Raw genomic sequence first — 22,219 nt, forward strand, 5'->3', positions numbered from 1 at the left:
TGAGACAGCAATCTCCTCATCCCCTCCCCTCCCGCTCCCTTCGATCCCTTCGCCGGGGATGTGTGGCTGTAATTACAGCACAGATGAAGATCCTGTTTCCCCAGAGAGCTGCGGTAATTACCACTGCGCAGTGGCCCGTGAGAGCTGGAGCGGCGGGAGACTGGGGCTTTGGGAGTCGAGGCAAGGTGTGCCCCAGAGAGGGAAGGGTGGCTGATCTCCATCCCTGCCTCCCAAAGGGCATTTCCCTTTCTCTCAAGCAGCCCTTGGTACCTGCTCCGTGCAGGCCCCGTTAGCAGGACCCGGGCCCTCTCTCCCGTGCTCCCTCCAGTACGCTCTTTGCAGTCACCTTTGAAGGCGATCCTGTCCTCCTGCTCCTCAGCACGTCTCCAGCTCCCTTCTCCAGCTCTCCAGGGGAAAATGGGCTCCAGCACCTGCACAGACACTTGCTGGAGCAGAGAAGCTGCTTGGAGGAGAAGAAAAATGGGTGTTGCCACCACAGAGCAATGGAAATGTACTGATGCCTTGGGGCAGGGTGGGAGGAAGCGGTGCAGCCTGGGGTGCTTTCAGCACAAAGACCATTTCTCTAGCAAACAACTCCCGTCTTGCCACGGGAAAGAACTCTGGGTCTTGACTACAGCAGCAGCACCACGGGCTGAGCCAGCGGGCAGGGGCTGAGCACAAAACACAGGGCTGGATTGCTGAGCAAGCTGCTGGGACCCATTGCACCACGGCCAGGCGGGCACTGGATTTAGCAGAAGCACAACGTGAAACCAGTACCCAGCGTTTTGAGTATATGAAATCAGTACCTAGCGCTTCCTGGGGTGTTTGTGTGGGAACAGAGGGGCCGGGCGGCGTGGGGTGCTGGGTACGATGCTGGGGTACCTGGAATCAGATGCCACGAACTCCCCAACTGGTCTGCTCTCATCGCACAGCCTGGCCAGAGCTACCAGCGTGTTGCAACCGGCTCAGGATCTCCTCCAAGTACCAGAGTCCAGCGCAAGGTGAATTCTTTTCCTGGCAGGCCTCCCTGGCCACTGGAAATAAAACATGCACACCTCAGCGGGCTAAAATCCGCACGGGGAATATGTCTCCATGAAACAAACAGTTTCTCTCTGTTTCCCCTGTTATTGATTAATGCCTCTTAATGACTCCAGCTAAAAAAATCTCCTAGTTGCTGCCTGTCACAGAAGATCAATGGAGCAGCATTAGCGAGAGATATAGAGGCAAACTGTCCCGGGCGAGTTCTCTGCAAAAGCCATCTCTGGGAGCAGCACCGCCGTCTGCTCAATCAATAGTTCATCATGACCTCTCCCTCTTGCTTGCTTTTTTCCCCTTGAGCTAGCTGGGCAGCAAAGCCTGCTCCAAGCTTTTGCAAGGACTAGATTATAACTATCCCAATTGATCTGATATGTAAAGAATAAAGGGGCCTCTTAAGCCAGCTGTCTGCCTTGGAAAAACTCAAGTGGCTGCGCAGACAGGGTCAGACCCTCATTAATGCCTGGATACTCGGGACCCCGCTCACCCGACACGTGAAACCTGTACCACAGCACCGGAGAGAGTCAATTAGTCATGGCAAATCCACTCCAGCTTGTGCCCGGAGCTTTCCCAGTCAGGTGCCTGGGCCTTTCCACCAGTCCATCACCGTCGGAGCCACCACGCCCTGTCCCTCCTGGCACCCTTTTTGTGATACATCCTTGTTTCTTTTTCTTTCTCGAAATCACGGTGCTGGGGGTGTGGGAGGGGGAAGAAGCCCTCTGCTGCTTCCCACATGCCCACGGGCTGGTGCCTGTGCCATAACATGCCATGGGAGCAGGCGTGTGCTCCAGGTGAAACGTGGCCATGTGTGGGGGTCCTGGGCAGAGAAGGTGAGGGGGCCAGGTGTCTCCTTTGCTCAGGCAATCGCTGCCTTTTTGAAAACTCTTGCCCTGTTGCACATCAAGCCTCCAGACTGGAGCCTCTCCCCTGCAGCCGTGTGAGGTTAATAAACAGGGAGCACCTGCAGATGAAGGCTGACTTAAAAACCCACAAGCTGAGTGTTTTTTCCCCCAGCACAGCACCACTTAGAGATGCTGTGATATTTCACAGCTCAGGTGGGCACGTGGGCTGTGGCTCCAGATCAGATTAATTTCCTGCTCCATGATGGTGCAGCTGTGTTGTGCCGATGCTGTGGGTTACTTGATGCGGTCCAGGTATCAGCTGAGTGAGCCTGACCCCTTGTTAACACATCAGCACCCTGGGCACAACCCCGGGAGGCTGCAGGGGTGTCTGTGAGCATCTGAACTGCGTTTGTGGGGTGAGGGACCAACCACCGGCTGTCGCCTGGGCTGTGCCACACTGTGCTGCCACCCGCTCTTGTTTGCCGGGGAGAGGAGCCCTGAACGGCCGACGTCGAGCCAGCGTGGGTTTGGATGCTGTCCCTCCCTCTCTGAGCACACTGGGCTGTGTGTGGCTGCACGCCGTGGCTGCTCGTCCCACCTGCACACCTCTGTGTCCTCTGTGGCCAACTGAGCCCCATGCCTGCCCCCAAGGAACGACTTGCTAGCCAAGCCTGACTTTGGGAGCCAAAAGCCCAGGGAGAAAGCCACGTCCTGGCTCTCGCAGCAACAGGAGCGCTCTGGCTTTGGGGGGAGCCGTGTGGAGGGGCGGGGGGCTGGCAGGGGCTGTCTGTGGGCACCAGCGAGGGAGGAATCCCCTGGGTTGTGTCTCCTAGAGCAAGCCGTGACGATGAATAACTCCGTAACCAGCTAAGCCTGTGCAGGGATCTGCTTGCTCAGCCTCCTTGTCCATGCTGCTCTGCAAGCTCCTTTTCCTCCTCGGCTGGGAAGAGCCCACGGTTGGCACATGACAGAAATCCTAATGAGAGCGCCTGCCCTTCCAGAGCTGGGCCAGCAGCGCCGCAGGGCTCCTGGCCACAGCCACCACCCTTTGCCTTTAAACTGCAGCAGAGCCCTTGGGCTGCCGCTCTTCCACCCCATGGCTCAGTGCCGGGGCTCTCGGCGAGGAGCAGGGGGTGTCCCTGGGGTGTCCCCAGCCCAGGGGGCTGGTGGTGAATGGAGGGTGGGACCCTCAAAGTGTCCTCAGCAAGCCAGGAGCTCTGCGGGGGCCACGCGCCTGGCCCAAAGCATGCAGAGACCCCCAGCAGCCCCAGCTTTGGTCCCCCCTTAATTCCGTAGGGCTTTATTACACGTAGCAGGGACTTGGAGAGGAAGCGGAGGGGGCGAGCATAGGACAGATTGGAGGGAAGATTGTGCTGGGGGTGGCAGGGCTGTCAAGCCAGAAACACAAGAGCTGATTAGCATTTCTAATTATAATCAGTGCGCTCAGCCCCATCAGGGCCCCGTCAGGCAGGCAGAGGCAGCTGACGACGTTGTGCGGAGCCAGCTGTGGATGCCACGCAGGAAGCGCGGGCGATCAGCCTCAAATCCTTAAAGGATGCACAGAAAAGAGCATTAGAGCTCGGATCCGTCATCTCCTGGGCTGCGGCAGCGCCTGGGAATGCCAGGTGCCATCACAGCCCCCCGGGGGCAGAAACCCCTCTGGTTTGTGGCCACGGGGCCGATCCTGAGGGCACGGCTGGGAGAGGGGAGAGTGCGGGCAGGGGTGAGCATGTGCCCCTCTTTCGGTTCTGGGGCCTGCACCCCCCTGCCAAGCAGCTGCTCTGGGCACTGCGGGTGGTGGCACAGGGCCACGCTGTCCCCGGCTGCCCCCCACCACTGACATCCCACCCAGAGGAAGGTGGGTGGCAAAGGGTGCTCTGGAAGGGACGAAGGGACGGGTGGGTGGAGGTCCTTGCTCGCAAGTCAGGGTGCTCTGTGAGCACTAGCTGGCAAGATAATTTATCCAGTTTTGAATAACATTGTCATGTAATCAGGTAAATACTGATGACTGTTATGGGGCTGTGGGTGTCCTGAGAGCTCCTGTGTCCCGAGGGCACAGTGCTCTTGGGGACACTTGCTGCCGAGCCACAGCATGGCTGGGAAGTGGCCAGGGGTGAGTGTGCGGCACGCTGCGGGTTTAAGAGGAGATTAGCAAAGTTTCCGTGGGCTGAGTGACCCGGAGAAGCTGAAGTGACTTAATCAAGGGAGCGAGTGAAAGATTCCCAGGGAGGACATCAGCGTCGACTGCTCTTGGCATCCTCTGGACGCTGACAGCTCCTGCGGGACCACCTTCCCCACCTCCATGCCCCATGGAACAGCTCCAGATGCCTGCCTGCTGCTGGCAGCCCGGCCTGGCAGTGCTCGGGAGGGGCGTTTGGGGAGGGGAGAGACCCCCTGCCCCGGGGGCAGCCCGGGCTGTGGGAGTGGGGCAGCAACGCGAGCATCTCCGGTACCACGTCCTCCATGTGCCTGGGATGTAAACGGGAGACAGCAACCGCAGGGAGAGATCTCGCTGCCCTTGCGCATTGAATATAAGATATAATCACACCTGCAGAATTTTTATTACTCTTTTGATTGGATTAATTAATCATTCAGTGATAACTGCTCATTAGGCATTCCAACAATCAATACTAATCACTTAATTACTTGGCATATTACAGCTCGGGAAGATCTGCTCATTCCTAATTAGATTCTCTGGACAATCCACCCCTGAATGTTGCAGAACCCTGTGGCAGAGATCCGTGGCATTTCAAGCCTCTCTCAGCTTTGGCCCTGGTGAGGGTTTCATTCTGCCGGCGTGCACCACGCTTGGCCCCCAAAATCGAGGTTCAGGGAGCAGGAGGGTGAGCTGGGGAGCGCTCGTGGGCAGCGTGGGGTGCTGCTGAGCCCAGGCAGCGGGAGAGACTTCGTGCCACGGGCACTGAGGGGACTTCACTGCAGGCAGCTGCCCTGGCAGGACAAATACCAAAAGGCATCTCTGTGCTTAATTCTGTCGAGGCTCAGCAGCAGGAGTTGGGGTGGAGGTGAGGGGCCTGGGGTGGGCAGGGCAGGAAAGGTGTGGGCCGCTGCTCACCCCCCCAGGATGGCACCGAGGGTGGTGGGAGGCAAATCCCGCTGAGGAAGGCTCAGGCGAGATGAAAATAACCATCTTCGGGCTGAGAGGGAAATAAGGAAATTATTGGGTCTGGAGTAGAAGAGCAAATCGCTATAGCTGTGACGGATGTAGCAGCATGTCACAGCACTGGGACCCTCCTCATCCTCCCAGCTGGCTCAGCTACCCGGCACCCAGCGATGCATCTTCCTCTCCCTGATGTTTTCCAAATTACCAACCCCATCGTAAAAAAAACAAACCCAACCAAATCACAGAGACTTTCTCTTTTACTGCGCTAATTAAAACTAAAAATAATCTGCGTAAGCTCCAGAGAACCATCCTGGCTTCAGCAGGACGTAAAAACCTGCAGGCAGTCGGGGCGACGTTAAACCCGGCCCCGTTACCGAAACGACGCCGTGGGCAACGTCCGCTGGCTCGGGGGCGAGTGCGGAGGTCGGGGCGCTGTGCCGGCCCCGCGCAGCGGGAGAGCGGCGGGGATGTTAAAAGAAGGCAGAAACAAGCTGCAGGATTCGGGGTGGTTTGGATCAGTTTTGTTGTGACGCTCATTATTTATCACGGCTGTCTGGATTAGGCCAGCAAAGGCTTTTGGTGCTTGACACCGAGTCGGAACCACGGGGGGATGGAGCGACTGGTTTGTTTTCAAAGGTCATCTGAACCGAATTCAAATGGAAAGAAGCAATCCGAACGGTGAAAAGGGGACAAATGGATAATCTGAAGATTTACTAATAGTGAGCAAGGAATTATCTTGACAATGGCCTCATGACCGACCCTCCCAGATCATTTTCCATCATATTTTTGCCTCTCTCTCCCCTGTGCTCTGGCCTGCCTATGGACACCGTGTCCCCCCCCGGGTGAGGGGCTGTCCCTGGCCTGTCTGCTCAGTGCCTGACACAAAGCAGCTCCTGTCTTGCCTTGAGGTTTCCCTGCCCAGACGCAATGCAAACAGGGAGCCGCTGCTCGGCTTTAGGATTGAGAAGGGACACGGTGATGAGGCGGAGGAGCAGGAGCGATGGCTGGTCTCAGCCCTGGGGGGGGGTGCAGCCCCCCAGGCCCTGCTCGCATGTTCCCCGCTGCCACCTGCAATAGTTTTAAATAAAACTCGAGTGCTGGGGGGCAGGAGGATCAGCATCTCCATCTGCCATGGTCATCACCCAGCCCCAGGGGCTGGGGACCCAACGTGGGATCCCCGGACAGTGGGTGAGCCTGGGGGGGTGCAATCCACGGGTAGGCGGGACCCCCGGGTAGTGGGGTGGGACCCTGGGTAGGATCCTCGGGTGGGATCCCCGAGTGGGTGGGACCCCCTGGATGGGATCCCCGGGTGCGTGGGATCCCCGGGTAGCGGGGTGGGCTCCTCGGGTGGGCTGCCCGGGGGGGTGTGACCCCCGCGGGTGCTCCCCAGATCGGGGATGGGGACGGAGTTGTGTTGCCCCGCTGTGGATGCGCCTCCCCCGCCCCTCCCCGGGACGCGCTGCGAGGATGCTGGTGCCGCGGGGCCGAGCCGAGCCGTGCCGGGCAGCAGCCCCCCCCTCCCCGAGCTGCGGCGGAGCTGCGTGCGCCGCCCCACGCCGCGCCGAGCCGGGCGGAGCCGCGCTGAGCCCCGCCGGGCCGGGCCGGGCCGGGCGCGCTGCGGCGGGGCGAGCGGGCGGTGCGGGTCGGCACCCCCGGGGCCCCCCCCCCTGCCCCCCCCGGTGGCGAGGCGGGGGCCGCGGCCGCCCCGGCCATGCCCCCCGGAGCCTGAGGCCCGCAGCATGCGGAGGATCCGGCGGCTGGTGCATCTGGTGCTGTTCTGCCCCTTCTCCAAGGGCCTGCAGGTACCGGGGGGGGGATGTACCGGCACGGGGAGGGCCGGGGGGGGTGATGCACCGGGCCCGGGGAGATGGTGGAGCGGGATGGGGCGGGGGGGAGCCGGTGATGCCCATCTCCGCATCCTGGCACCGGCCGTGCACAAAGGGACTCTCCGCCGCCGTTGCCCCCCCCCGCCGGCCGGTGCGTGGGGTCGGGGCACCGGGGACCGGCTCCGGGAGCCGCGGGCGGTTGCATAAGCCGCGCTGCCGTGAAGCACCGGGGCAGCCCATCCGTCAGCCCGCAGCGGTGGCTGAAGCAGCCGATGCAGCAGGGCTGGGCAGGGAGGGCTCCTTCCCTCCCTTTCTTCATTTTTTAAAAAAATTTTTAATCCTCCTCTTCCCATCCCTGAGCTGTCGGGGGATTGGGGGGGGGTGTGCTGGGGACCTGGCTCACCGCTCCGGGGACCCGACGGTGACAGGGCTGGGGATGCTGCCCTGTGCCCCGGGTGTTTTGTCTGCAGCTGTGGGATGAGAAACCCCGAGTCTGGTGAAGGTCCTGGAGGTTGTCCCGCTGGAGGGGAGAAGGGGGGGACACGGGAGGGGGTATCTGGAGGGTAGAGGGTGCTGGCAGGAGGTGGGTGCAGAGCTGGGGCAAAGCCCCGGGTTCACTGGGTGCAGGAAGGGCCGCACAGCCGAAGGGAGCGTTTAGAGGGGTGGCTCTGTGGGTCCCCAGCGCAGCCAAGAGCTGGATGGGTGCTGCTCCCGGGGGAGATGGGCCTTTGGCCACTGAGCCACCCTCACAGGTTGTCATCTGCTTCCAGGACAGAAGGCCCCAGGAGCGGTTGCGTGGAGCCACGGCGGTGGGCAAGGGGCTGGGGACTGGGTCTGACTGGTGGGAGCTGGGGGTGGCCCTCGCGCCGGGATGGCCTGCACGGATAATCCCATGGGAAAGGGGGTGACAGCCACGCCAAGCCCCCCCTGGGACCACGCCAGCCCTGGGACGGTCCCCACGGTCAGGATCCACCACGGAACAACCCCCATGTTCCCAGGGCACCGCAGGGGAACCACAGGGATGGGTGGGGTGGGGTTTTGTGATACTGCTTCCATTTTGCCTTCAAAGTCAGCTCCGGCCCAAAGTCACTACCAGGTCCCCCAGAGTCACCCTAAAATTAAACACAGCGACTCAGACAAGCGAAGGGTAACGCCCTGTGGCACAGGCTGCCAGCCCAGGAGGCAGGCAGGGAAACCCCTGTGCCTTGAGACTGAGCCTCTGGAAGAATCCTTGGCGCCAACTGTGAATCCAAAATACTACCAAAGCCCGGTGGAACCTCCCGTTGCAACGCATCCCCCTCCTTCACATTTCCACTATTCAGGGGACGGTGAAGCCAGCGCTCCCCATGCTGTGCTCAGGTCGCAGTTCTGACCTCGCTTCTGCCCCAGGAATGTGATCTGTTCTAGGGCTGAATAAGCAAAAAAGGACATTTTGGCCATACTGGATGTGTCTCTAGTGGAAAGCCCATGGAAAGGGCCCCCTTTGCTGAGGGCGGGGAGCCTGATGGCTCACGTCCCCACCACTGGGCAGTTTTCAGGGGGCTGCTGCACTGGGAAGATCTCAGAGGTCGCAGTGGTGCGTCTGACTTCAGGGACTTGGGGCGGCTTTCAGCTCCCAGGAGCAGCCACCCCATCCTTTGTCTCTGCCAAGCCCTCGCCGTGGTCGGGTTCTCTTTAACGGGTGTTAATTACTGGCGCCATCACTCGCAGCCGCTTCACGCTTGGACATTTCTAATGAACACGCGAGGGGTCGGGATCGGGATCGGGAGCAGACCTGCCCCTCGAGTCCTGCGAAGCCGCTTCCTCGGGGCTGGGGCCAGCCGAGTCGCTGGCCACAACCGGGGTCTGGAACCCGCTGGTTACTGCCGCAGGGCAGAGCCCCCGCCCAGGCAGGGGGCCGAGGAGGAGGCATTTTGGAGGTGGTTTTGGGCTACAAGACCCAAGCGAGGATCCCTGGCAGGTTGTAACGGTGCCGCAGCCGCTCGGATCCAGCCCCATCCCAGCTGCAGGTTGTGGTTTCACCGGCTTGATGCCGTGCAAGGAGAGGGGAGGGTTTGGGGGTGGCCACTGGCCAAAGGCTCTCGTGGCCTGGTGTGAAGCAGGAATTATTTATAGAAACTGGAAGGAATGGGGTGTTTGACGCAAGGATTAATTCCCTGCCTTTAGGAACCACCGGGGATCTGCGCTGTGCTATAGAGGTCAGGTAAACAACCTATACTGCGGGGATGCAGATGGCAGCAGCGCTGCTGTTGCAGGGTCAAAAGGGAAGAAATGAAGCCAGGAAAACAAAATCACACCGCGAGCCGCCGAGTTGTTTGCACGGAGTAGTAACCCCCGCGCTTCCAGGTTCGTTACTCGCCCGCTCCCACGCGGGAGCTGGCGGCAGCAGCCTCCTGTGGGGCTTCGCAAGGCGGGGTCTGCCGGGAAGGGTCTCCCCAGGCAGGAGCAGCCCCGATAGTGACCCCCCCCGGGGTTGCAGAGGGCAGCGGGCTCTGCCCTCACGCTGGCAGGAGTGTGGGTGGATGTGGCAGCGGCTCCCAGGCACGGGGATACGCGGCATCCAGCTCCTCGCAGCCCACTGCTGTAATCTCCCTGCTTTTAGGGAATTTTAAGTGACCTACTTGTAGCAGGACTTGCATAATAGACTGGTGAATATATATAAAAAAGGCCGAAGCTTTCACCAACACTCAGGTTGGTTTGTATAGAAGTTGGCCTTGTCCAGCCACCCCGTGCCCTGTGCAGAGCCCTGACCTTCACCAGCATTTTCTTTTCCTTCCAGAGTCGCCTCCCGGGCATCAAGGTGAAGTACCTGCTGGTGGTGTGGCTGGGCATCTTCGTGGGCAGCTGGGTGGCATACATGCATTACTCGTCCTACTCCGAGCTCTGCCGCGGCCACGTCTGCCGGATGATAATCGTGAGTGGTGGCCAGCAGCCCCCGCGGCCGCGCTGGTCCCGATTTGGGGTGCTGGAGTGAGCTGGAGACCCATTTTCCAGCCCCCCCCCAAGCCGTGTGGGGTGCCTCGCAGCCGGGCAGGCAGCGCTGGGGCAGCGTCCTGCACAAAAGCTGGGCCGAGGAGCCCTCCTGGCAGCTGCTTCCCCAGCACCGTCCCCGGCATCGTGCGGAGCTCGGAGCGGGAGAGGTGACCTTATCCTGCCAGGGCGACGGTGAAACAATTTAATGAGATGTCGGAGGGAAGCGGGCCAGGCAGACGTGGGCAGATTAATGTCTGTGGAGATGAAGTTGCAATGTCAGGGCGGTGAGCAGGATCTGTGGGCAGGGAGAGCATCGCACCAGCCACCCCCCCACCCCCCCCCCCCCCGAGCTCTGCAGAGCCGGAGCAGAAAGGGGAGCAGGCAGTTCGTGGGTACCTCTCGGTATCTGCTGACGTGCCCTAAAGAAAGGACCAGCCTTCACGAAGAGCAGACCCCTCCCCGGAGCTTGGCACGGTGTGTTTTGCCCCTGCCTGGGGTTTGCAGTGGGGTGCAGCCTGCTCCCCACAGCATCCCCGGGGCTGGCAGCCAAGCGGGGCCCGCCCCAGACCAGTGTGTGTGTGTCCCACGGCAGGGGAGCAGCCCCGGCAAGGAGGGGGACGCCCGGCTCTGTCTGAAAATGCCTCGTTCATCAATCCTTCGGCAGAGAAGGGAGGCAGGAATTGCCATAACAACAGCGACGATCGTTTAATTTGATTTTCTGCATGACTCTGACCACGGGGTCTTGGGCGCTAATTCCTGCTCTGAGCTGCGGTTTAAGCTGCCGTGTCTGGCCGTGTCCCCTGTGAGCGGGTCCGAGGGTTAATTTCCATCCATGTTGGGGAAAAAAAAGAGGAGGGAAAAGATGCAGAGAATTTCTGCAGCTCCTGTTTTCAGCCCTCAGGCTGTTGTCCCCTCACTGAGACGCTGCAGAGCTGCAGCTTCTCCTGCCCAGGGATGCCTCCAGCTCCCTGCTTGCGGATCACAGCCACCACCTGTCCCTGCCACCGCCTGGACCGGGGCCAGCCTGTTTCACTGAGCAGCCCAAGCATCCTCATCCTCACCCAGCTCCACGCTGCCCTCTCCTCCAGCCCTGGGAGCTCCCCTAAACCCCTTGGGGCAACAGGAGCCCCCAGGAGCAAATCCCCTGCGGTCCCTCCAGCAGCAGGATGTCTCCCCATTAAAGTCCTTGCTCTGGGGCCAGTAGGCATCTTTGGGTTTTAGAGCTGGAGAAGATTTTGGGCTGGTAGTTCTTTGCAAGACAGAGAGTGGGGAATTTGGGGGGTGCTTGAAGGGGCTGGACTCTGAGCAATTGGCACTGCAGATCCCCAAGGAAAGTCTGAGCACAAGGCACTCCCCTGCCTGCCAGAAACCCCGCACTGGCCGACATGGCTGCTGAGATGCAGACATTGCCCGAAGGCACTTCTGTGTGGTGGTGGCAACGTCGGGGTCCCCTGCAGCAGGTGGCACATTGTGAGCTGCCAAACGCGAGGCCAAAGTGATATTGGGAGCCCCTCTGTGCTCGAGAACATCAGAATCCCAGGAAAGAAAGATATTGTTGGTAACTGGAGGTCCTGTTCCTGCCCCTGAGCAGCCTGTGGCTTTGCAATAAGCTGTGCCTCTTTTAAAGGGGGAAAGGGGGTTTTTCTCTTATACAAGAGACTTGCCTGAACCCAGAGGAAACGGGCTCACCGGGGACGCGATGGCGTTGATGATGCTTTTGGTTACACATGGTAAATTGAAAAACCAAAGTGCCAGCGCCAGCCCTGCTGCAGGAACGGGTGGGTGAAGAGTTTGGGCACGACTGGGGATGGGAGCAGGGCTGGCAGCAGCACAGGAGGCTGGGGGGCAGCTCACACCCTGAGCGGAACAGGGTGAACGAGGAACTGCGCACACTGAGCTCCTCTCTCTGCCTTCCCCTCCCCAGTGTGACCAGTACAAGAAAGGAATCATTTCGGGCTCCACGTGCAAAGATCTGTGTGAGGAGCGCAGCCTCCTCTTCCAGCACTGCCTCTCCTCCTCTCCCACCCAGCAGGTAGGTCTGTGCCCCGCCAGGGAAAGCACCACACGGCAGGGGATGGGTGCGAGCATCGAACGCAGGAAACGTCCCCCTCCACCCACCCGCACGCCTGCTCCTCACCCCGCCCCTGGGACCATCCCAAACCGAACCACAAACCGCTTCTCTGCTGTTTTCCTCCTGTCTCCGCCGTGTCCCCTCTGCCGTAGGTTTACAGGGGGCTCTGGAGGGAGAGGGAGGTGATCATCAAATGCGGCATCGAAGAAGCTTTGAAGGCAGACAACCACCCGGACTCTGTGCCCAGGAGGGACGTGGTCCTCTTCGACAAACCCACACGGGGGACGTCGATTGATGAGTTCAAAGAAATGCTCCTCAACTTCCTGAAGGTCAGTGCAGAGGGTCCCTCCGGGAGCCTGCAGGCCCGGATGATTAATCACATCTTTCCTCCCCCTTAAACAAGAGCTCCTCTGGGTACCGGGCAGGGCTCCTTACCCCCTACTGCAGAGCACGTACTAGATGAGCTGAGAAAATCCTCCATTCTCACACAGGAATTCTTATTTGTGAGATTTTAGCAGCAGCACTCCAGGAGGCTGCTGTACTACGGCTGCGGGTGGGATCTGGGCAGAGCTTGGTCACAAGCCCCGGGGCGGCCCTGGCAGCGCCAGCACGGCTGCAGCCGTTACCCCCGCGCAGGGTTTTGGCTGCAGCGGTGGGTTGGCAGCACTGTCCGGCCTTTGCTCTTGCTCCCACCCGGGTCTAGAGCAGCCCTGAGGCTGGTAAAACTCTTCTGGAGCTGAATCCATCCAACTGTACATGCTGAATGGCACCAAATTTGCTCGAGCACGGTGCCCGTTTCTGCCTCTCCCAAACTCTTCCAGTTGGACTCGATGTTAAAGGTCTTTTCCAACTGAAATGACTCTGTGATTCTGATTCTAAGCTCAGTTCTTTGCTTCCCCAGTTCAGTTTGTGATACGAAGCCCCAACACAGCTGCAAGGGTCTGATGAGACCTCTTGTTCTGTTCGCAGGCCAAGCTGGGAGATCAGCCTTCTCTTGCAGCCCTGGTGAGCCGGATCATCACCATGGCAGACGTGAACCACGATGGGAAAGTGTCTTTAGCAGAGGCCAAATCCATCTGGGCACTCCTTCAGCTCAACGAGTTTCTTCTCATGGTCTCCTTGCACGAGAAAGAGCACACTTCCAAACTGCTGGGGCACTGCGGGGACCTCTACGTCACCGAGAAGATCCCCCATACCTCCCTCTACGGAGTGAATGTCCCCCCCTTCCTCCAGTCGCTGCTGCCTTCGGTCGTCCACCAAATCATCCACCAGTGGTTCGCACCAGCGTGGCCCCGGCGGGCCAAGATCGCCATCGGCCTCCTGGAGTTCGTGGAGGAAATATTCCACGGGACCTACGGGAACTTCTACATCTGCGAGACCGGCTTTAAGAACGTGGGCTACAACGATAAATACGACTTCAAAATAGTCAACCTGAGGAAGGTGGCGACGGAGATGACAATCAGAGGTTTCCTCAAGGGCCGTCACTGTGAGCAGAACGTGGACTGCACCTACGGGAAGGACTGCACGGCGACGTGCGACAAGCTGATGAAGCAGTGCAAAAGCGACGTGGTGCAGCCCAACCTGGCGAAGGTCTGCGGGTTGCTGCAGGACTATTTGCTGTACGGAGCGCCACTGGAGCTGAAAGAGGAGCTGCAGAAACAGCTCCGAACTTGCATGACCCTCAGCGGCCTGGCCAGCCAGATGGAAGTGCACCACTCCCTCGTGCTGAACAACCTCAAGACCTTGCTCTGGAAGAAGATTTCAAACACCAAATATTCCTAACGGCGGCGACGGGGTGGGGAAAGGACATCCCTGGAGTTTAGAATCTGCAATCCTGGAGTAAAGTCCAAGGGTTGAAGGCCTGTTTCTCCATCCTCTCCCCCACAGGAAAAATACACCCTGCGCAGGGAGTTCAGCACAGCTTCTCCTTCATGGAAAACCAAGCGTCATGACTTCCACCGCCCAGCAGGATCATCGGTACCGTCGGCGAGAGCGTGCTGCAGAGCTGGGACACGGGCAGCCGGGACACGGGCAGCTGGGCTGAGCAGGCTGGGGGGGAGAAGAGGACACGGAAAGAAGCGAGAAGGAAGCGGAGCCCAGCTGGACGCATCTAACTGTTCCTTGATGAGCAGGAAAGCAGCGCAGAGAGAGGAGAATGAATCATTCATGCTGTACATGTCACATCTTCTTTTGATGAACGTCTCTGATGTAAATAAATAGCTTTTACGTGAATCACACCAGTACATCAATAGCGAAACAGCAGCCTTTTAAGTACCAGCTTGCTCGTGATCTAAAAAGGAGAAAAAGGTAGATTTCCCTATTCAGAAGTCTCTGCTTAAGTGTCTGAGTCATCCGCCATCAGCGCCAGCTGTAGCTTAGGAAGCAGATACGCTGTCTTTTCCACAGCGGAGAATCCTGCCAATTCTTTCACTCCTTTTCTAAGTGCCTGACCCCAGACAGTGACGCGATGGCTTGTGCGAGGCTCCCACCCGGCTGCTCCTGCCTGCAACCGGCAGCACGGGCCGTTCCCCCCCGCGTGTCGGCTTCGGAAGCACCTAAGGCCAAGAATAGCTTAAAGGAAAAGGGCTAAACATGAACAATTCTGAGCAGTTAACGTATGTGCTCCGTGTGTTACTTCCCACAATACTCAGAGGAGGGATAAGCCAACTTCATGGCTTAATTCTAAAACTAAGCTGGGCTTGCACTGCAGAGGTTAAAAGATTAACACCAGAATAACCCAGTGCTTCTCTCATTATTAAAATGAATTTCCAGGCAAGCTCTGAGCAGGTTTCAAGACATTTATTTGGCTACTATTACATACTACCAGGTCTCTAACTACAGTCTGTTTCCTTTAAACGCACAATTACAGCAACCCTTTAAAACTACAGGTAGAGAGGAAGAGTTTATGTAAACTACTCTGAGCTTGCTGTTGCCAGCACAATCGTCCTCCTGCTGATGGACCATATGCCAGTGCTCTTGCCAACAATTGCTTAGGTAAGTGGACCATAGATCTGAAGTAGAATCACAAAGAAAAAAAAAAATACATCTGACAGGATCTATCACCCGTGAAGGCAAGCAGTAGCGTCATGGCTACAAATTTATGAGCCCTTTGGAGGAGAGATATCAGTATTTCCTTCTATTAGTTCTATAAGATCATCATTACCTCTCGCTGTTATTTATGGAGGAAACGTTTCGGTGTCAGCAGTGCTCTAAATCTAGCAGGGAGCCGGCGCAGCTCGCTCCCCGCAGAGTTGGCTTCACGACGTAACTCATCTGGGGGAGGCCAAGCGGCTGGCGGGCTTCTGTGTCTGAAGGGAGGCAAGTTCCTGAGCCCGTGGAGTCACCCTTAATCCGGTACAAACGCCGCAGAGACGGGCGATGGGGGGTGCAGGTAGGTTTGGGGGTGAAGGCTGGAAGTAGGTAACGAGGCTCCACGCAGCCACTCCAGCTCTATTGTCCTGCATTCCCATGGCAACCAGCTCCACCGACAAATTAATTTTCTTCTGCTATTAGAAAAGGGAGCCTAACAACCAGGCCAAACCCTCTCCTCGGAGTTTCAGCAAAGCCATTCTTTACCCTCCCTTCTGGGTCTGAAACCTACTAGTAAATTTTGTCCAGATATTCCTCCTACACTTAATCCCTGCTGCTCCCTTCCCCAAAAGCAGTGTTGGATAAAAGTGGCGGGAAACCATGTTCCTTGCTTATCCACATAATCTTAAATATCAGAAACCTTTTAAGCATTTATAAAGATGAAGCTCAAGGAGAAAGACAACCCCTGTCCATGAAAGAACTAGCCAAGGCAGCTTCATTCAAACAGACACTTGTGACAAGCACTGTCACGTTACCACACCATCAGCCTCCACGCCCCAGAGCAGCAGTGGACGCTCCCAGGAATCTCTTACCCCACGAACACAGATTTCTGTGCAGCACTAATAAAAAGCACAATTGTTTTCAGACACGTGCTTATGTTTCACAAGCTACACTGGGAGAAAAATGACTAAAGGCGAAGCTATTTCACACTCATGCCTTCTCCAGATTTTCCCGCATTAGCTGGAAAGAAAGAAGACAGAACACGCAAGACTGACAATCTGATCTCACCAGATGCCATTCAGCAGCACAGGGGGTTTGTGCCACAAGGGAATGGAGGGAAGGAAGCAGCAAGACTTCTACCTTTCATTGTTTAAAGTAAAAAAAAACATCTCAGTTCTCATATCCCCAAATAAAAGTCTTAAATCCTAGAATGGTTAAAAATTAGTATTACTTGGGGTGCTACAAATACACAAGCATAGTAATTTCAGACTTCTTGTAGGTGGCATCTTTATTTAGCGGGTTGTTTGTATTTTTTTTTTTTTTTTTTTTAAATTCTTTTTACCACGTAGAGAAAACACAGATCCAAACCACAGTGCTTTAGAATACGGCTGTGAAAGCAGCACACGAGCTGAGGCGACTCGGCGAAGGGCAAGATTACAGCTCGTACGACCGCTCCACGGGAGTGCAGCAACAGCAGAAGGGACGCCTGGAGCACAACAGCTGCCATTTGCTTCAAACCAACATTGGAGTACCCAGGCTGGAGCAAACACTGAGAGCCACGAGCAGCGTGGCACACACTTTGACTGGCTGTAGTGTGCCTGAACCCACGTATGAGAAAAGACGGAAGTTTTAGGAACCTATAAATCTTCGAATGCAGACGCTGCCAACTGTTTCTTTTGCTGTAGCCAGGTTTGCTAGAGATTCTAAGACTCAAGGCATGATCTGCAAATAAAAAAAGGCCCGGGATGTTAAGATAGCTTCAAATACAGCCAGTAAAAGTTAGCAGTAAATGTCAATACTAAGAAGCTAATTAATTAATCTGTACCATCCAGACTGCTGCTGTTCACCTGGACAGTACCTGAGCTCAGGCACTGCAGCTGGTCAGGACACAGAATTGCTTTTCATTATTTCAGAGACATTTTCACTTAATTGAAGAATTATATCAAGGTTCGTCTTGGGACTATCCAAAGATTTTTTTTTTTTTTACATCCCAGAGAAAATAAAAAAAGCTTCATAAAATGAAATGGCATTTTAGGGAAGTCATTAGCTGGGCTCAATGATGATGATTCACAGGGAAACTGCAGAAAGGGATTTATTTCAGTCTGGAGGCACAGGAACACAACTCGCACCGGCTGTATTCACTGCAGCCCGTGGAAGCCAAGTGCCTGCAAACTTGGGTGGATCAAGACACACAGCTGACAGAAGGCAGATGGCACTAAGAGATGAGACTAATTCAGGAGATTCTTTGCCACTAGATCAGAAAGGTTTTGGGAAAAAAAAAAATAGTATCTTCTGGCTAAGCACAGTGTACTCTGGCAAGTGTAGGAAAGGGATAATTTAGCAGCACAATAGTTGGAGCCTGCTCTTTGTTACTCTTTCACTCTTAGGCTCCCTAAAACCAAAAGTGAGTTTGCCAACCTCAGTGCAGAGGCAAGCTATTAAAAGTGCTGAGGAAGAAAAGCTGGTCTTGTTCCAGCATTCAAAGCCATGACATAAACCAGTTCTAAATGATGCAGGACTAAGTCAATGTGCAAAGATTTTTCATTTCTCTCAAACTCATTTTAACACAAAATATTCATCTTTTCCACAGCAGAGAGCCAGGTAATTCTTTCAGCAAAGCAACATTAATAACCTGGGATTGCTGCTCAGCCTTAGGAAGATGGTTAACAACAAATGCTATTAGGAAAATTTTAATACCCATCCTATGCCTCACGCAGTAAAGTTCTAAAGAGAGACTCAATAGGCACTCACCACCCCTACACGACCCTTGATGCGAGTCAAGTCTGATGAAAAAACTCAAATATGTATTTCAGGGTCAAAAAGTCAGGAAATTTAAATAGAAGAGTCACATCTAAAAGCATGAAAGCATGTCTCCTTGCATAACCATGTCCCCAGCCACCTTATTAGCATTCTTTTCCAAAGCCACTGCTGGTAGGCAGTGACTTTTCCCAATTAAATGGCTCATTTTGCAGCCAGCAGCAACCCGCTTGGTTAATGGCACCTCTGGCCCTCATAATGCCCATTTAATGAGGACATTTTCCACCATTTAGCACTGCCAGATTTTGTTGAGCTATTAGTCACTGCAAAGCCTCAGTTTCACAATACTATCTGTGTGTAGCCAGAGCTTCTCTCACCACTTAATAACACTGCCACAGCAGAGGCTCAAGTGCACCCTGTCCCCCAAGAAAGGGCAGTCAAACATGGAGCTATTAGGATTTATTGATACCTGTTACTCTTTAGCAGGTCACTGCCTTGGAGGTTAAGTTCCTCTGCCATCATGCTAACACCTAAACACAGCAGAAACCAACTAAAAAGTCACACTGTACTCAATTATATTTTTGCTTTTCGTCTGCTGTGTTACCAGCTAGAACCTGATGCACGAGGAAGCCAGTCAGTCTGGGGAAACAGCAAAGCATTCCACTGCTGCGTTTACTGCAAGTTAGTTTAGAAGGAATTTAACAAGACTTCAGGTTTCAGCATTGATTTTTTGCTCGGATTAGTGAATTCAATCACATTATGCCTAAGACAATCTCATTATCTTGCACATCTGTGACACTAATTTTTTCCAGTAGCGTTTTGTGTCAGACTGCAGTAGTACCAAAGCCTGTTTTGATCTTACATAAAAGTGTAAGAGCTCAACAAAAGTGTCTTGTTCTCACAGCTGCCCTTAGAAGGATGAACTTCGGGAGCTGAGAATGGCAGTTTGAATTCGGAAAGTTCATCAGAACAGTGTTTTAAGATTGCTTACAAAAATGACTGCATAGCAAAACGGAGGAATCTGAAAGCACTCCACCTAAAGCAGATTTGTCAGCAAAAAATATGAAGTTCTTCCTTCAAGTATGCACTAGTAGACAAATAAATTTTTTACTTGTCTATGTCCCATAAGTTGGAAGGACAAGATGTACCAACCCAAGGACTTCCAGCCAGACAGTTTTGGTAACCCACTGAGGTTTAGCACGTTTCCAAGAAATGACACAATACCCACCTTCACCATCTGAAGCAACTTCCCCAACTCAGTCCTGTTCTCCAAACTGTAAGAAGGAAAAAGATCTTCAGTGTGGGTTTTTTGGGGGAAGGAGTATTGGCTTGGGTTTGTTTGTTTTGTGCCCCCTCCCAAGCAAAACAAGATGACTATAAAGCTGAATTTCAGATTGCTGATTGCACCTTCTGCTCAAACTTCAGCACCCTTGGAAGTCAGGATGCTGTTGGCCGAGTGTTTTATTAATGCTGGGAACAGGGTGCAATTTCCTCCATATGCCAAATCTACAGCCAACTGTTTCTAGATCATGCCAGTACTTTGGAAACAACAATCTCCAGTGCCTGTTTCCCCTATCCCCTCCACTTCCAAGTGCCAATTCTTGGCATCTGCATAATGCTAAACCCTGCAAAACTCAAGAGTTGCCCTTCCACAGGCAGCAAGCAAGGATGTCCTGCAGGCCACGAAGGACCGCTGAAGGCAAAAATAGAATTCAAGAATAGAGCTGTCACTTCTATTTGTCCTTGCAAAGAAAAGGAAGGACTCTCCCCTGAGGCAGTTAAAATTGGCATAATTTTAGCTGCTTTTCAAAGGAATTTTGCTCCATCTTCCACTGATCCTCTGGAGAAAGAAATAATCATGGAAACAATGTCAGACTACTAATCTCTGAGCAGTTACAACTTCGGGCACAGCAAACCCCCTTCATCTCTGACCCCTAATGATATTAACATGTCAGGAGAGCAAATCTCCAAGGACTCAGGGCTATTAGAATAAGGAATACGGAGTCTGCCATTCCTCCATAACCATAAAATGTGATGCAAGAAACCTGAATTAGCTTTTAACATAGCGTGTTAGTAAAACATACAAGTTTTACTTCTAAACATAGACCATGACAGCAGAGAAGGCAGTGGTTATCTGTCACATAAACAACATATTAATTGTGAGAATGACTTGTGTACCCTGTCCCAACTTCACGATTTAAGATTAACATTAGAGAAAAAACAGGAAAAGCAATAAATAACTGTAAGGTTGCTCATCATTCCTGAGTGCTCACAGGTTTCAGAGCACTAGCAAAGACACAGCCTTTTCCTTTCTGCCACCTAATGACACAAACGTGGCACAACAGCCACATCTGCAACACGAGCTGGGGCATGGAGCTATTCAGCAGGGAACGTGAACACACTGCTGCTCACCTCAGGCCTTTGGGAAGTCCTCCTGGCCCTGCCACATCACAACGTTTTCTCTGAAAAAGAAGCAGAAAATACATACAGCATTTATTTTATATATTTAGACACACTTCAAAGCCTGGTTACTTTTTCACTGACAGCAGAAATCCGAAAGGCCGACTAGGAGAGGGAAGCTTAAGGAACAAATGCACGGCACAGGCAGATTTTTACTTTCAGATAGGAAAAAGGTCAGGGCTGCCAGCATACAACTCCCAGCACGTGCTCCCAGTGATGTCCCCAACTTGCCACGTGGCTTTACACAAATCATTTCAACTCCTTCTGTAATACAAGTGTACATACCAACAGGATCCTACCGTTCTCAAGGCTAAACAACCAGAAAGCCACACACAGCCTCTCTGCCGCACATCCACTCCAGGACAAACAACTCCTTTCTATTCCATTACACACAGATCTCGCGTTTAAGGCAATTAAAAAATTGGGAAGGCTTAATTTCTCTGACGTTCCCTATTAACAGGCCTATTTATAAATAATGTCAGGCTATCAATCACTCTGAGTGCTCACGGGTTTCAGAACAATCGAGCGTAGAACATAGCCTGTCTCTCTCTGCCACCTAATGACACAAAGATGCCACAGCAGCCACCTTTGCAACGCCGGTGGCAGGTGGGAAAAAACCCACAAAGGCTGAAAGAAGGAGATAGGTACAGATATTTCTAAGAACAAGATTACATCACCTACCCAGAAAGTAGTCCTACAAAGGCATTTGTGCACCTGTAGATACTAACTGTAACACCCCACTGAGAGAGCTGACAAGATGGCCCAAGCTGACTTGCATTTGTGATAAGCACCACTTACCCTTGTTTCTTCAAGACAGGCAATCTTTTTCACTTCACCCTTTGTCTTCTGCCAGGCTGAAGACCAATAAAAAGAAGAACGCAGTTATGAACGAACAAATGTTCAACTGGATGCGAAATAACCTTTTTTTGTGAACTGCAACATTTAACAGAAAAACAGAAGATTGAAAGGTAATTTTAAAAAATCGTTTGAGTAATTTACTTTAATCAAATCTTTAAAGTTTCCCTCAAAAGCTGAAAAGGTGGCAGCCTCTCACTCTTCTCCCCTCCATTACTGAAGCAAGGTTTACCTTCACCCTAGTCCCTTCCCATGTATCAGTTTATAAACTCCTGACCTGCCCTGAGCACAAGCAGTGCTTGAAGCAAAGGGAGCGCGGACTGGGCCCAGGGGACCTGCGGTGTGTCCGGCTGCGCGGGGGACGCTTTGTCCCGTCTGAGGCCCAGAAATCTGGGGAGGGGGAGCAGGCAAGGGGCTGCGGCCTAAATCCCGATTTTCCTGGGGGGTCGCCCAGGTCAGCGCCTCACAGGCAGGCAGCCCGCCTAGCTGGACACCGGAACCACCCATACCTCCCCTCACACCTTCCTCCTCCTCCTCACCCCGCGCAGGGGGGGGCTCTGCCGGCCCGCAGCCATGTCCTCACGCCGCAGCCTTCCCTCGTTCAGCGCCGGGGGAGACGAGGAGAAGCGGAATCAGCCGCCGCCGCCCAAGAACCGCCGTCAGGGCCGGCCCTGAAGAACCTTCGCTGCAACATGGCGCGGGAAAGAGGCACCTGGGGAGAGCGGCCGGCGGTCAGGGCGGCACGGGCTCTGCCCACAAGGGCCCTCCGCGGCCGGCCCCGGCCTCCCCGCTGAGGGGCCGAAATCCTGCCCCCGCCCGGCTGCAGCCTGAGAGAACAGACCCTCCCTTCTCCCCGCCGGGCCGGGGCAGGCCCAGGGCACCCGCCCGCTCCCCGCCGGGCCGCGGCAGGCCCAGGGTACACACCCGCTCCCCGCCGGGCCGCGGCAGGCCCAGGGTACCCACCAGCTCCCCGCCGAGCTCCGCGCCAAAAGGGCGGCCCGCCTCCCGCCTCCCGCTTATATAGGGCGGGCGGGCGGAAGCGCCGCGGAGCCGCTCTGCGCAGCGCGTTCGCTCCGCGGGCGCCCCCTGGTGGGCGGGAGGACACGGGGCGGGGAGAGCCCGGTGCTGGGACCGGGGACACGGGACAGGGACCGGGACCCCTGGCCCAGACCCCCCACCGCTGCACGACTGCCCTAAACCCTCCCGCAGAGACACGAGGTGCGTTAGGGACTGGATTTCCCCTTCCTCA

The 22,219-nt window shown here is 55.2% G+C and overlaps 1 protein-coding gene, 1 long non-coding RNA gene and 2 other non-coding genes across 8 annotated transcripts; 1 reads left to right on the top strand and 3 right to left on the bottom strand.

The window, feature by feature from the left end:
* Positions 1 to 6,608: 6,608 nt before the first annotated feature.
* On the top strand, positions 6,609 to 13,657 carry DIPK1B (divergent protein kinase domain 1B). 2 transcript variants are annotated; one of them, XM_074923404.1, is made up of 5 exons: positions 6,609 to 6,800; positions 9,604 to 9,738; positions 11,722 to 11,829; positions 12,021 to 12,197; positions 12,838 to 13,657. In XM_074923404.1, exons 1-5 carry the CDS (start codon positions 6,738 to 6,740, stop codon positions 13,648 to 13,650), a joined length of 1,296 nt encoding a protein of 431 aa, XP_074779505.1. In that variant the 5' UTR covers positions 6,609 to 6,737; the 3' UTR covers positions 13,651 to 13,657. The 2 variants fall into 2 exon arrangements, with proteins under 2 accessions (XP_074779505.1, XP_074779506.1); XM_074923405.1 differs by having other exon boundaries at positions 9,604 to 9,624.
* Positions 13,658 to 16,481: 2,824 nt separating this feature from the next.
* LOC141968582 (uncharacterized) lies at positions 16,482 to 21,956 on the bottom strand. Of its 4 annotated transcripts, none has more exons than XR_012634906.1 (6): positions 21,934 to 21,956; positions 21,510 to 21,682; positions 20,914 to 21,048; positions 20,068 to 20,117; positions 18,884 to 18,929; positions 16,482 to 16,620 (listed from the first exon to the last, which is right to left on the bottom strand). It is a non-coding gene; the product is annotated as an uncharacterized LOC141968582 (long non-coding RNA). The 4 variants fall into 4 exon arrangements; XR_012634907.1 differs by lacking the exon at positions 21,934 to 21,956 and adding an exon at positions 21,754 to 21,886 and having other exon boundaries at positions 20,914 to 20,961; positions 21,510 to 21,719; XR_012634904.1 differs by lacking the exon at positions 21,934 to 21,956 and adding an exon at positions 21,754 to 21,886 and having other exon boundaries at positions 21,510 to 21,719.
* On the bottom strand, positions 19,895 to 20,028 carry LOC141968892 (small nucleolar RNA SNORA17). Its single transcript, XR_012634950.1, has one exon. It is a non-coding gene; the product is annotated as a small nucleolar RNA SNORA17 (small nucleolar RNA).
* Positions 20,590 to 20,722, bottom strand: LOC141968891 (small nucleolar RNA SNORA17). Its single transcript, XR_012634949.1, has one exon. It is a non-coding gene; the product is annotated as a small nucleolar RNA SNORA17 (small nucleolar RNA).
* Positions 21,957 to 22,219: the final 263 nt, after the last annotated feature.

This window comes from Athene noctua, chromosome 20 (genome assembly GCF_965140245.1).
Source record: "Athene noctua chromosome 20, bAthNoc1.hap1.1, whole genome shotgun sequence".
Lineage (NCBI taxonomy): Eukaryota > Metazoa > Chordata > Aves > Strigiformes > Strigidae > Athene > Athene noctua.

What these genes read in the sequence shown, in the direction of transcription:
- DIPK1B (XM_074923404.1), top strand. Translation starts at nt 6,738, where the DNA reads ATGCGGAGGATCCGGCGGCTGGTGCATCTGGTGCTGTTCTGCCCCTTC. An exon ending in CCTTCTCCAAGGGCCTGCAG is followed by an intron (nt 6,801 to 9,603) that starts GTACCGGGGGGG and finishes TTTTCCTTCCAG; the next exon opens with AGTCGCCTCCCGGGCATCAA. An exon ending in ACGTCTGCCGGATGATAATC is followed by an intron (nt 9,739 to 11,721) that starts GTGAGTGGTGGC and finishes TCCCCTCCCCAG; the next exon opens with TGTGACCAGTACAAGAAAGG.